A 14,667-nucleotide genomic window follows, 5' to 3' on the forward strand; every position below is an offset into this window, starting at 1 on the left:
GAAGTTTTTAAAAATGATAAGAAACTAGGGTTCCAGGTGGAGAAATCGAAATTAGAAACAGAATTGTTAGAACCAAAGATTAAGGTACTTTCAAGGATGTATAACTTGCTGTTGAAATGGAATACACAAGACGAAACGGTTAAATCGGCTATGATAAGGTGGGCACAGGACATTGGGCATAATATCATGTTTGAGGACTGGGAGAGGTTGTGGAGTAATGGATTGAAATTTACTGCATGTAACGCCCTGAAAGAAAATGTAATGAAAATGATTTATAGATGGTATATGACCCCAGTCAAACTTGCTAAAATTTACCACCTGTCTGATAATAAGTGTTGGAAATGCAAAGAGTGTGAGGGAACGTTCTTCCACCTCTGGTGGACTTGCCCTAAAGTGAAGGCGTTCTGGGAAATGATTTATAATGAACTGAAAAAGGTATTTAAATATACCTTCACTAAGAAACCAGAGGCTTTCCTTTTGGGTATTGTCGGCCAAGGGGTGGCAAAGAAGGACCAGACATTTTTTATGTATGCAACAACAGCAGCAAGGATACTTCTTGCAAAACATTGGAAAACTCAAGATCTACCCACACTGGAAGAATGGCAGATACAACTGATAGACTACATGGAACTGGCTGAAATGACCGGCAGAATCCGTGACCTGGGAGAAGAGAGGATTGAGGAGGACTGGAAGAAATTTAAGAACTATTTACAAAAGTATTGCAATTTGAGTGAATGTTAAATAAGATGCTAGATCAAAATAACTGAGCACCACTAAATTTAGAAGTTTTTAAGAAAGTAAGTAAGACTGTGAAATTTAGCTTCTTCTGAGAATTATAAGATTAGGAAATATAGAAGGGATATAAGAATTTAAATAAGATGATAAATTGCTGACAAAATGTTTTAACGATGAAAATGGGAGCGGGAGATGTGAGGAAGTCCAAAGAAAATGTGAAAATATGTTAAGATCAATGTTACATTGTTTATCATGTTTATTTTTATTGTAAAACTTAATAAATTGCTTTAAAAAAAAAAAAAAAAAGAGATAGGGAAAAGCCCAAGCAGACAGTCAAGTAAAATTTATGTTACAGCTAAAAGGAATTTTTCACTTGTAAAAGTCCAGTTGTCTTGTGACTTGCGCTTGCGGCACAAGAGAAAAGAAACACGAAGCAGGGGTGTTATGAATTAGATTGCATTGTTCCAACAAGCCACAATACGTACTCAAGGTTTGTTGTTGGCTTACTGACTGATTTATTGGAGCATAAGAAACCATTGGATGTAATGCTAAGTCAGGGGTCATGGCTCTCTTCTTTTGTGTGCTAGCACACAGACTAGATACAGACTAGAAAGGCCCCTTCGTGATAAACCAGAGTAATAGTTTACTCTGATGTGCAAATGAGACTACTGAGTGTGCTTTAGAAGTGTAGAATTTGGTACTGGAGCCCGTTAATATCTGTTAACAGAGTGTTAATAGAGAGAGAGTATTTCTAACCTCCATGCTTCAACACGTGAGCAGTGTGGTATTCTCACAAGCTAAGAGTGGAAAGAGAAGCTTTGCTATGGTTCAGTCCTCTGGTAACATCTGTAAACAACTAGATGATGGGGTTACTTACATTGCCACATGGCTGGCTAAATTAGTGTGGGAAGTAAGTATGTCATTTTTCACACATGGTATATATTTTCATGTTAGCTAGATAGGCAAGGGATCATCTCACGTTGAACATGTGCTATCGTTCTCTTACTTTTATACTTCCCTTACTTCTATACTATACTTCTAGAAATAAAAGTGGTTCCAATGGCTTGGGCAACATGAACCTCCCATTCTTGCCCCATTAAGATTATTTTTAATGGCTCTCCTGAGGAATGTTTCTTTTAAGTCAAGGTAGAACTGCACAATCATCTAGCATGGATGCATTAGATACAGAGTCAACACGTTTAAAATTAAAATGCATTTGTCACAGGACCATAGGTAGTTATTTAAAATCAAGTTGCATTACATTTTTATGAACACTGTTAGGAAATAACAAAGTTATGAAACTAGAGGGACAGGATATTCATGGAAACATTAAAAGCAACCCACGTCCCATTCGAGTTGGGTGTTAAGAATATGAGTATTTGGCAGAAGATAGTTGCTATAAAAGCAAATGTTCATAAAACATCTACGGTAACTTTTTTTCTTTTTTTTTGAAGGAGCAAGATTATACTAAAAAGTGCACTTAAATCAATCAAAATGGCAAATGATAAAACCAGGAATTACTTGCAAGTGGATTCTGCCCCAAAGCCACATTAAGTAATATTCAGTATTGGTTGTTGTTGTTTAGTCGTGTCCGACTCTTCGTGACCCCATGGACCAGAGCATGCCAGGCACGCCAGGCAGTATTGGTATATTCAGTACTGGTATATTCACATTTTTCCCAGTTTACTTGATTTTTGCTGAAAGGAACTGCGGACACTTGACTTCAAAGATGAGGGACTCCAAAAAGTGAAGTGTATTGTACAGTCTTTTGGGGTATGGAATGCCAAAGACATGGTAGGAAGCCAGCAGAGCAGCGAGGGCCATTGTACAATCATCCAGCTGGGCCAATTTCTCCTTCTCCACGTATAGGGAACACTCACACACGTTTACATCAAATGGGTATTTTACTTCTAGTACTGGTGTTGACACTTTCACCTGGTTTTAAAAAATAGAAGTCTACGCATAAAATTCATGGGATTTCTTGTATTAACTAAAAAGAAAGTAACAGGAGGATCATCATTCTCTCAAAACTGTCTTTTAAACCAGTAATGAGAGTTCAAGTTGAACGAAAACAGACAATATAAGATCATTAGTAAATAAGAATTGAAGCTGCTGACCCCAGTTTGGTTCTTACTACCTGGGCTACTTTCCTTCCAGGAAAGCACTCCAATGCCTGACAAAATCAAGACATAAAAGAAAAACCGTTTTGCATGTTATCAACCATTATCAATGGTATCTCCAAATATATTGTTGCAATGTTGCATAAAGACAAACGAGTACATGTGGATTTTTTAAAAAAATTGTTGTCCGGCCTCCCACCATATAATTCATTATCTACATACCTCCTCATTCACAGCAGCAAGCAAAGAGGAATCCTCTCCAAAAACATCTGGCAAAAGTAAACATGTGGCAGTAATCTTCATATCTATCAAAAGTGAAGAACAATTACAGGGCAGTAGGATTAACAGCCAGAAGAAGCAAGTGTTTCAATAGGCAGTTGTGTTCAAAGCAGAATGCTCTATATTTGGATGTTTTTTCCACTCTTGACAATAATTTATTAGGGTTTCTTCACACACACATTAGTTACCTTTCCAATAAACATTCAGCATCTCAAGCATGAGTAATTAACCTTCCTTTTTCAGTTAATAAGCCATTTATATTCGATGTAGGATCTGTCCCATAGTGCATTGAAAGCAAACAGCCATTTCTCAGTGCACTTAAGGAAAATGTTTGCTTAGCTTCTATTATACAAAGTATCTTGCCCATTAACTGCTTTAAAACCAGACACAACAGGCTATACCAACATGTCCGAATGTCATCTTCCATGTACTGCTTCAGATTCTTCTGCAGAGCAACAATAACTGGGCTATTCTTCACCACATTCGACGTCAGTATGTCCTCTGAATACGCTTCCAAAATCTCAGCTGTTTTCTTGTAAATGTCTTTGTGTGTTAAAAGATGATATTCTTTAAAAAGCTAAAGGGGGAAAGGAAAGCAATTTAGATAATCCAACTGAGAAAATGTGTTAAATTACAATTTAAAGAGCACACAAGTGGAAGTATGCACTGATGCAGGACCCGATCACGAGCACGCTCTCCTTTGCAGCGTTACTGGGGTTTCAGAATCATAGAAGCATGGCTGCTTCCAACTGTGGAGGGAGAGCAATAGCCATCATGACTAGCGGTCATATTTTTCTTGGATCACAAGATACAGGGTGTGATTTGCTGTCAAAACCTCCGAATAAGTTACAGAAGTGCCTTCTTTGCCACGGACATAGAAATGCCTATGCGCACTCGTGTTCTGTCATGAAATATAAGGTGGTTACTAAGAAAACACCCATTACCTGATAAGGACACTTCAAAAAGGGGAATAGCATGAGAATTTCTTTGAAAGGCTTCCTCTCTTTATTGATCATCTTCCTTCTTATTTCTAAAGTCTTGGTCATCCTGTTGTCCACTTCTACCCAATTTCTCTCAGTTTTCATATATTCTTCCTTAAACCAGCTGATATGTTCATTTATCTCGACATCAAGGTCTTCGTTGTAAATGTTTTTAACCTGTTAAAATTGTCATTAGTTATTTTGTAGAGTGCATTTTTACAAAAGAAAAAAGGAATAGTCTTGGTTAATAATAGTGCAATTTATCAAAAAAAACTAATCCTATACACATATGGGAGCACCTCACATTGAACTCAGTGGGGCTTGCTGCTGAGTAGAGGTGTATAGGTTTGCACTGTTAATGAAGTATTTTATTTGGGCAAACGCTTTACAAGTATAATCTTTCTCAGGGTTCTCATACTTTTTAAAAAAAACAAAACCCTGCATTCTTTACAAAAAACCCCCCCAACATAATGGAAGTATCTTATTTCCAGCAGTATTTGATGGCAACAACATTTAGACTTATTTCAGAAGATAAAGGCATTCTTTGTAAGCACAATTCTTATCTATAATTATAACTGAGTTTCCCTTCAAAATTAGAACCCATAAGCACATTCCAGTCAAGTAGACACAGTACTCCTTGTTTATCAGTACCTTCCAGACTAAAAACACATTATTTGTGCCAGTTTTCAAGTGTTTTATTATGTATTTAAATTTAAAAATCTGGGGAAAGAAACCTTTCCCAAGCTTCTTATAGTCACCACAATTAAGTAATTCAAATGCTGATCTTCTAAAAGAGTTCTTAATTCTAAGATGGTAAAATAATTATTGTGTTACTAAGTATAATCTCACCAGTAATTTATAGGACACTAAAACTGGCAATTACCAGGCATAGCTGATAATCAGAACTAGCATAATGGTTGGGGCAGGGGGAAGAGTGGGGATACTGTTCCCTTCCCTTCCCCAGACCTAAGCGAGTGGAGAAAGTGAAGCAAAAACAGATAAGCAAAAGCATTATTTATTCAGGGCGACATGTTACCCAAAGGTAAATTCACATCTAGCAGTTTCACTATAGCCATAATGATATAAATCAGTCTTTAGTAATACCAAGCCTAAGTGGGCACATAGCATGAATGCCTTGGCAAAGTCTACACCTCTTTTGTCCCCAAGCACCACGATTTCCAATCCAAACACTTAGGTTCCAGTTCTTCCCCCAGCTCGGCTGCAATATATTCAGCCAACATTTAGGTTATTTGCATGCACAGAAATGGTGGGTAGGAAATTCTCTGCATACAAAATGGGTGTCTTCCATTCTCTGCAAGGTTTAATAAGGTCTAGGAATGTTGACAGAGTTGCAGTCAGAACCTAGTCATATTGCCTTGGATTATATGGGAAAGGAAGTTAGCTTAAGGAAGTGCAGAGAGGAAATGCTACCCATCCTCTCCTCCCTCCTTCAAGCTCCCATCTCACGTTGCAGCAGAAAGGGGCAGACAGGGAATTTTTTTTCAAATTACCTTAAGATCTAAGCTATTATTGACAGGCAAGTCTCACTGAAATCTATGGGACTTTTTAAGCATTGGCGCATTAGACTCCTTAATGGAAATATGGCACTCATATTCTTCAAGAATCAAAATGGTTGGAAAGAAGCCATATAAGGAATGCTCAATTTTTGCACACCTTCCTATTTTCCTCTTTCAGGAGTAGCTGGAAAGAGCAGGCAAAGCTCATATTCATATCCTCTTGCTATTCCATCCACAGAATCTGAATACAGTGGTACCTCGGGTTAAGTACTTAATTCGTTCCGGAGGTCCGTACTTAACCTGAAACTGTTCTTAACCTGAAGCACCACTTTAGCTAATGGGGCCTCCCGCTGCTGCCACGCCACCGGAGCACGATTTCTGTTTTCATCCTGAAGCAAAGTTCTTAACCTGAAGCACTATTTCTGGGTTAGCGGAGTCTGTAACCTGAAGCGTACGTAACCTGAAGCGTATGTAACCCGAGGTACCACTATACTTACTTTTGTTTGCACTCCTTGGACCTTCTCACACCTGGTTTCAGAAGATTTTCTGGTCTGCCCTCGCCTGTGTCCAAACTTGCATTTATTTCTCACTACCTGTTCATCATCATCTATCGGTCTCCGCACATACTTGAAACGGTCTTTAAGGGCTCGTTTCCATAGAAACTGCATATTTAAAAAAGTTGTTAGTGTCTTCCAGGAGCCTTATCTATTCTTTCAGCGCAAGTTATCTACTGTTCCTAAATTGCTAAAAGAAAAAGAACCTTTAGAATATCATTTCCAGCAGATTTTTTTTAAAGAAAATGCAACTACTGTATACTTTGCAGAAGCTAATTGCATCCCATCCCTATTGAGGAAACAGAGTAACTAGCTTTGAAAGGCAGAAGGCAATAGCTTTGCTTAAAAGTAGTTTGACAAATGATAACATTGTAAATGCAAGACAATGGCTGTCTGCTTTTAACAGTGTAGCAAACAGCATAGTTGGTAAATCAAAACGCAGGGGTGTTGTTTTCACACATCCACGTAATCGCTTGAAGTTTCAGTCACTGAGAAACAAACAGGCGTGTGTGAACTTACTGTACATTAAAATTCTGTTTAAGAACACTGTTCTACGTGTTCTGGCTGAGTAACAGAATATTAATCGAAAATCAGAGTGTAAACCAACTTATTGATAACCCACCGTTTCTCATATAGCTCTCAGCATCTTAGTGTCATGGGATAATAATATAAGAATAGCGCCTGCTGTTTCAGGCCACAGGTCCATCTAATTCAACCACCACACAGTGGCCAACCAGACTTGTTTGTTGTTTGTTTGTTTGTTTCTTATTTCATAACATTTATATACTGCTTGATTGTAAAGAAAGCAAAACAAAACCTGAAAGTGGTTTACAAAAAGATGCCGATGAGAATCCTACAAATGAGATATGTTGGCAACAGTGTTCCCCTCCCTCTTGTGAACTGGTAGTCAGTAGGAAACGGTTTCTGACTGTGATGGCAGCACATAGCCATTGTGGCTTGCAGCCATTGATAGCTTTATCCTTCATAATATATGGAGGATACTATCCAGATTGACATTTCCTAGTTGCTATGAGATTATCACCTTAGCCCAGTCGACCTATGAAGTAATAAGCATCCAAAAACTGAATTCAAAGGAATGGAAATGCCTGCAAGAGTACGATAAAGGTCAAAACAGAAAGCCACAGGTGTCCACTTGCCAAGACCAACATTTCATAAGTTTGAAAATATCATGCACTCCCGTCTCAGTGTTGTTCTTTATATTTAACTCTCACAAACCCTCTTCAGTTGTTCAGTATCAGTGAAGAGACATTTCAGAACCCACCAGCTAGCTCTGGCTCCTTAACCCATCCAACTCATGTCAAGTGGCACTCTGAAAGGGGCCTGTACTTGTAAGACCGCTCCCCTTCCCCAGAGGGTGGAGTTGTGGGCGGGTATCTGGGACCTCACTGGGACCTGGCAGGGGGCGGAGTGATGCCACCCGCATCATCGGGACTCTCAGCTGCATCACGCCCCCCAGCTGACCAATCTGGTTAGCCGGGGTGTGCGGATGCTGTGGTTTAAATTGTGGCGTGGCTGGTGGATGGCCTCCTTTTGCCTCCTCTGTCGAATCACCCAGCCCATCCGCCCTCTTTTTATATGTTGCTTGACTTTGGCTTTACTATGGACTAATGTTGGTTGCCTTATTCTTGGGGCCAGGTAGGAATTTTTTCCACTTGGCAAATTGGTACAAGCCATTTGGTTTTCGCCTATCTTGTAGCAATCGTGACAACTTTGTAAGGTTAGGCGGTTAGCCATTGAGTAAGCCTGGTTCATGGGACGGAAGGTTGTTGCCTCTGCCTGCCCCTCCAAGTTAAGGGTATCCTGTTAAAGGGATCCGGGTGTGTGTGGATCCTGTCCAAAGCCTGGGCATGGGTTAGGGCCATGCCACAACCCCACCGGGGACCTTGGGGGTGCTCTTAATTGATGTATAACATAGGGCATCGCCTATCAGTGGTTGACCCTTAAAAGACTTCCTGCAGGCGTGCAGGAGTCATGATATAGTCGGTTTCACCCAATACCGCTCACATCTGTAACCAATAAAGTTGTGGCCTTATTTATCCCATTAACTCAACATATTTGTGTCTGTGTGTTTATTATCCAAGGGGAACTTTGGGCCCTGGGGCCTTGCAACACAAGGTTTCTTCTGTGGAGACAGGAACCTTGGTAAGCTTATACAAATCACACCTTTGGACCACGACCTGGGGATAGATAGTATTCTCCTAAGGAACACAACACTCATCTATGAAGTCTTTGCTAACATACTGAGGACAACACACGGCAAATCTCCAGAAAGCCCTGCATGGAGTGTAAGATCAACCTCTGTGGAATGAAGTATTGAAGGCTCCACAGGGTCCAGCAGCATCCCCTAAGCACCACTCTCTCAAATAAGACTATAACCACTGGAAAGCCCAGTCCCAATTCAAACAGCTGCTCCAGCAGGATACTAATGGTGGAGGGTATAGAAAGCTGCTGAGAGATCAAGGAGAATCCACAGCATCCCATTACCCTTGTCTGTCTCCAGGCAGAAGTCATCATACCTGGCAAACAGGGCTGTTTCCCTGACATAAGCAGGCCTAAACCCCAATAGAAATGTATATAATCAAAGAAAAGCAATTGCATGTTTAATTCAAGAAAAACAACAGTACAGAATTGCATTTGTTTGGGTACTTACAAAGCCATTCCCATCCTCATCAAGAAAAGGGTATGCCTGGAGCAATTCATTGACAACATCATTATATTGCTGAGTGGTTGGATATCTGCCCACGCAATATAAAATGCATACAAATATTATTATTTAAAGTGCCCTGCTGCTTCAACTGGAAAATCTTCAGCTCCTTTTACATTAATGCCTGCCTCTATCATACAAAATAAAAAGTACACTCTTGGCAATCTCTACTCACACACTGGCCCAGTCATTCCTATCACTGCTGCCACCATATCAGGCTGCAAAACCCTGTGCCGAGGGTGCCTAACATGGAAGGAGATTTGATTTCTTTTTTAGCACCATGGAAGCACTTGTGCAGTGGATATCTGTGGTTGGGCTCCTACATCTGTGTGTGAGATGTTGCACGTCTGCATTGAGGTGGCGGGCACTCACAATCCTGAGGGCGAGATTGCACCCCTGCACGTAAGTGAGACATTCCTGCTTCTTTACCAAGCTACCTGTGGTTTGGTGACAAGCACTCAGAGATGACAGCTCGGAAGACAGTTCATTGGTCCAAACAAGACCATGGACCACTGTCTGCAGGGTTTATTAAGTGACTAGGTAGCAAGAGAGTAGACGTAACTGGGCTCTGGCTACCCTCCAGGCCTCCCAACACTCATACAAGTTATGGGCAGCCACAAATATATTCATTCTGCCTTTCTACCTACGCACTCTTCAAATCAAAGTTCACAGCATGCAGAGATCAATTTATCATCCTTATGGAAATTCACCCCATGCCATATTGCTCCCATGAGGCAGAATGCTGAAGACTGCCTTACTTACAGTGATCCTTCAAGATACTTTGTCATGTCAGCTTGTAAGAATTCAATTATCCTTATTCTCACACTGTGGTCAGGGCATTTTCTTTCTGCTAATATGCATTTGACATCATAAGGGAACTCAGGCAGAATATATGAATTTGTCCATTGCAATGCTTTGCATCTTGCTAAAACATGCCTCATGTTTTTCCTGACAAAGGAAGCAAAAATGACCATTCATTAGCACTTTAAATTCTCACATACTTCATTGTGCTAGCTCCTTCAATTGATTTATTATCAGTGAAAGACAAGCCATCCTCTTGTTATAATATATTTACTATGCTTTACACTCCAGGAACATGGGCTACCCCTAGTGTTATTTCCACATAATCTATTATATTTTTTAATGCATTACAAATTATGATATGATCCAAATTATATTTTTCTTTACATTATTTTTTAGAAAACGTGCTTTAGTTTATTTTGCTTTAGAACCCCCAGTCCATCCTTATCTCTCCCTGTCTCTCCTCCCCTCCCCACAGTAGTTATCTGCATCCAAATAATTTGTTCCTCCGAGAATCATACCATCTTTGTGTAAGACTTAAAAAAACTAATGCAAGCATATGATATTGTAATCCTTTGTTATTGTCAATATATCTTCGTAGTTTAGGAAGTTCTATATGAAGATAGCTATATCTTTGGAATTAGAAGGATAACCAAATCTCACTTTTGTTTGAGAACTCTTTGATCAATGGATCCATCATCACGGCTTTCATTAGGAGAGAAACAATTCGCCTGTCCAACGGTTAGCTGAATGCCATGGGTTCTATAAGGAAGGAAACATGTTGCCCAGTTGATTATCACCCACAACAGATAGCAATTCCCTTCTTGATCCAAGTATAAGGGTCTACTTTTTAAATCCCTTAAATCTCCTTTTAACTCTTCTCTTTATATTCCTGCCTGAATGAGGGCTATGTGGAATTTGGAAGGATGGATGGCCAGGCTGCGTTCAGCCAGTCCCCCAAACAATTTTGTCTGGCCCCTGTGACTCTACCATATTTTAATCACAGTCTGGTACAAAGCCTGCCTACTAATTCACTTGCAAGAAAAATAAACAAATATGATCAAGTTGTGAAAAAGAGAGATCCACAGTGGATTTTATATATAGTTTATTGCTGTGTACAATCTTTTTAAATAACCTCCCTCCCCCTCAAATAATTATGGACACTGTAGTTTGCTGAAGGTTGCTGGGAATCGTAACTTTGTGAGGGGCAAACTACAGTGCGCAGAATTATTTGAGGGGGGAAATGTGCTTTAAAGGTGTAGTGTGTATTCAGCCCATATGTCAGTTGGAAAAATATATATCTGGCCCTTGGAGAACCTACAGACATATAAGTTGGTCATCTCAACTTATGTCAACTGCTTCATGGATGCTACTCTGCTTTAGTGGATGTAGTTCAAGAGAACTGGGAGACTTGTCCCTTTCTTCCTTTGAGAACAAAATGGTGAATATCATTTTCCTTACAAGTTAAGCTATTATAGCGTTGTGGTTCTCCACCTTTAGCAAATATATTGTTGTAGCTTTCTGATCTGATTTTGGTGACTAGGGTTATCATTTTGGGTGCTCCTGAGCTCATATCTGATCCTGAATCTCCTTTAAAGCGCCCCCTTTATATTCTCTAAAGCATGGGTGACATTGGAAGGAGCACTGGTAGACCATGAGGTTCTGGGGTCATGCCTCCATAGAAGCTAAAAATACTGGGCAATGGTCAGAAGAGGTGACTCATTTGGATTCTCCCACCATGAGGGGGGAGGGGCAAGGTGTTTGTGTGTTAAAAATAATAATAAGGGTTTTAGCTTGGGCCAGAGTCCAAAAGGCACAGAAATACTGAGATTTTGGACTCCATAAACTAGCACCATTTTAGAGGGGTGGTTATCTCTCTGAAGATCTGGTGTGGGGGCTGTCATTTGGAGTGTTTAAGCTGTGCCACCACCTCTGTTTAACCTGTTTATTTGTAAATAAAATGCAACTATGACAAAATGCCAATAATCCTCGGTTTACCTTGTTGGAAAGAAAATAAAGCTTGGTTACACACTGTGCCCCTGGCAGTTCTCACTGCCAGAGCAAAATGGGGAACTGTAACATTATTATTCCTGATCTATAGATAAAAGTTGAACTATAGATTAAGGATAAACCTTTACAAGTGGAAAGATTTGCTCGTTCTGCCTCTGGGTGCAATTTTCAAGCAGGCTTGAAAGCCCAAGCACCTTTCTTTTTAGAAACGAGGCACAAAACTAGTTCGAGCTGAATATTACAACAGTGCCTTAGAAAAACAGGACAGACTGTTATTTTTCCATATTCAGGGGTAACAAGCAATAAACATTCATTGCCATATTCTGCTGAGCTTCCAAATTCACATTACTGTAGTAGCAAAATTCAGTGACTGTAAAAATTAATGAGCATTAGCATTAAAACAGAGAACCACTCTGACTGGAATATAAGTGGGATGCTTTTGTTTCTTCCTTTATTTTTCTTTGCAGAGCCTTACCCACTGAATTCTCCTGGTGACTCAGAGAAGGGCTCTTTGCAGGTAAAAACTGGTCCTTCTGTCTGCTGCTTGCATTTTTTAATCAGATCCATTAACACTGCCTGGTGCCCAATTTTCTTGACCAGCTGCTGGACCATCCTGTCGTTAAGAGCCAACAGAGCAGCGCCACCCACTTCTTCCTCTAAAAGAAGAGCCAAAGAATCATTACACATGGATTGCCTCTGGCTGCAAGCAGGCAGATGTTTCAAAGGCAATTGGTCATACCAAAAGAATAACAGTCTTTCTTTTTTTGCACATTGGAAGGAAAAGTTCTATATAAACTGTAACAAGCAATCAATCTATATTGCACACTATCCATTTTCAATTGAGTTTGAGTACAGATGTTCTTAGGCACAATATTAGCTTTGTGGGTTTAGCTTTGTGCTGGGTGCTGAATTGCTACAGAGGGAGGCACTGAGGCAGGAGTCCGGCTGAAGTCTTCTATCCTAAGAACTTTTCTCCCTACCTTCAGCCCCAGCCAATAGGTTGTGGTTGCCTAATGGGGGTTAAAAGGTACTCTCCACATCCACTGTGCTGTTTTGATTGCTTCAAAATGTTCTGAGGATAAGCATGTTTATTTTAGTGCTGAGACCTGGTGCATATTTAGTTCTGTGCTTATCTCACAATCCTGATCTGGAAATTAATGAAAGCTTTTCCCTGGTTAAAAACTTACAAACTGCATTGCTATATTATTATGTAACTAGGAAGCAAACATTATCAAAACAATTAATTTCACATAGAAACATGCTACCAGAATGCACATAAAGCTTTTAAGGATTTAGTATCCAACAATTTATTCTGCATTTCTCCCCCACTCCCTGCAACAAATACTTAGAAACATCAATGGAAACCTCATTTGATTTAATAAATCTCTGTAAATTACACAGATATTTGACACATAGAGTGATACACAAAGAACAGTCTTACCACGAAATTTAGGAACCAGGTCTCCTAAGTTTTTCAGTAGCAACCAGTTGCAGACTTGATCAACTGACCAACTTTCCATCTCCATTTGTTGTGATGGGAAATTCCACTACTGTACAGAGTTTGGAAAAACAAGAACAAGAAGATGATTCTATTTTAAATCTTTGAGTCAATGTTCAGTTCTCCCCTACCCCCAAAACCTGCTATTTTGCAAAATAGGTACACATAGTTCCAGGCTGATAATAATTTGTTCCCATATTTTGCACACTATATATTCATGCCTGGTGTAAGGAGGCAGTTTTATGATTCCTGTTACACCTGGTCTTAGAATCCCAGTCTTGCTTTCCTCTGTTCCGAACAAGCAGCTTCATTCTTTATAATACTGAACACACCCTCATCCCACACCATTAACACCCAAGTTTCCACACAGATACGAGAAAGGTGTGAAATTCACCACCACTATGCTCATCAGGAAATGGCTGACATTTTTTTACAGAAAGCTGGGATGGGGGAGAAAACTACATATTAGCCTCTCGCATACACATTTAGAGCAAACTGAATGCATTAACCCACACTGCTCCATTGAGAAACTAGTCAAGTGAACACGTACACCAATGGGAACAATATGAACAAAGGTAGAAAATGCACAGAATCGCAAGCCAGTTTTGTGAAGTCACCTTCACTAACACCTTATAATTCAAGCTATTTCTAGGAAACGCAAGAAACTGATGTGTTTGCAGGTAGATTTTCAAAGGGTCTGGTCCGACTGAGCAGTAGAAGAAGAAGAAGAAGAGGAGGAGGAGGAGGAGGAGGAGGAGTTTGTATTTGATATCCCGCTTTATCACTACCCGAAGGAGTCTCAAAGCGGCTAACATTCTCCTTTCCCTTTCCCTCCGACAACAAACACTCTGTGAGGTGAGTGGGGCTGAGAAACTTCAAAGAAGTGTGACTGGCCCAAGGTCACCCTCACCCAGCAGCTCCATGTGGAGGAGCGGAGACGAGAACCCGGTTCCCCAGATTATGAGTCTACCGCTCTTAACCACTACACCACACTGGCTCTATCATGACATTCTCTGTCCTTGAGGCATAGGAGCCAAGGTCCCTTTGCCCCCCAATAAAATACTTGAGGAGGCTGCCCCCCCCCTAAATATTGATGGGCCTTGCCATTCAAATGGTGTGTGTGTGTGTGCTGTGTCTTGTGATTGATGATGTGGAGCAGGCCTTACCTGCCCCCCTAAATATTTTATTCAAGTTGGCACCCCTGCCTTGAGGTCGCACAGGGATCCACATTTCAGTGCTTTTGTGGAGAGGGTGAACTAACCTGGCCCTAAGGGGTTCTCTTCCTTCTTCCCTTCCAGTTTCCTGAGGTCTCTCTGAATGGAAATGCCCACTTCCTTTCATGAGACAGGTTTTTGAAAGTTCTGTGTTTAGCACAGATTTAAAATCCTTGAATCAAGCAGTAGCAATTCCATGATTCAGACTTATCTGTCAAATACAATTAACCCAGA

At 40.3% G+C, this 14,667-nt stretch overlaps 1 protein-coding gene across 2 annotated transcripts in view; it reads right to left on the bottom strand.

The window, feature by feature from the left end:
• Nucleotides 1-2,369: 2,369 nt before the first annotated feature.
• Nucleotides 2,370-14,667, bottom strand: part of SAMD3 (sterile alpha motif domain containing 3) — a 37,576-nt gene continuing 25,278 nt past the window's right edge. The window contains exons 1-11 of one of the 2 annotated variants that reach the window (XM_080999691.1): nucleotides 13,478-13,545; nucleotides 13,163-13,271; nucleotides 12,197-12,377; nucleotides 10,375-10,473; nucleotides 9,673-9,858; nucleotides 8,857-8,941; nucleotides 6,129-6,293; nucleotides 4,079-4,291; nucleotides 3,540-3,711; nucleotides 3,078-3,160; nucleotides 2,370-2,670 (exon numbers count right to left, since the gene is read on the bottom strand). In XM_080999691.1, the coding sequence (XP_080855817.1) occupies nucleotides 2,419-2,670; nucleotides 3,078-3,160; nucleotides 3,540-3,711; nucleotides 4,079-4,291; nucleotides 6,129-6,293; nucleotides 8,857-8,941; nucleotides 9,673-9,858; nucleotides 10,375-10,473; nucleotides 12,197-12,377; nucleotides 13,163-13,247 (1,521 nt within the window). In that variant the 5' untranslated portion in view covers nucleotides 13,248-13,271; nucleotides 13,478-13,545 and the 3' untranslated portion in view covers nucleotides 2,370-2,418. Of the gene's footprint in view, nucleotides 2,671-3,077; nucleotides 3,161-3,539; nucleotides 3,712-4,078; nucleotides 4,292-6,128; nucleotides 6,294-8,856; nucleotides 8,942-9,672; nucleotides 9,859-10,374; nucleotides 10,474-12,196; nucleotides 12,378-13,162; nucleotides 13,272-13,477; nucleotides 13,546-14,667 lie in introns of those variants that run through there. The other variant, XM_080999690.1, reaches the window with a different exon arrangement.

This window comes from Podarcis pityusensis (assembly GCF_964106645.2).
Source record: "Podarcis pityusensis genome assembly, chromosome: 3".
Lineage (NCBI taxonomy): Eukaryota > Metazoa > Chordata > Lepidosauria > Squamata > Lacertidae > Podarcis > Podarcis pityusensis.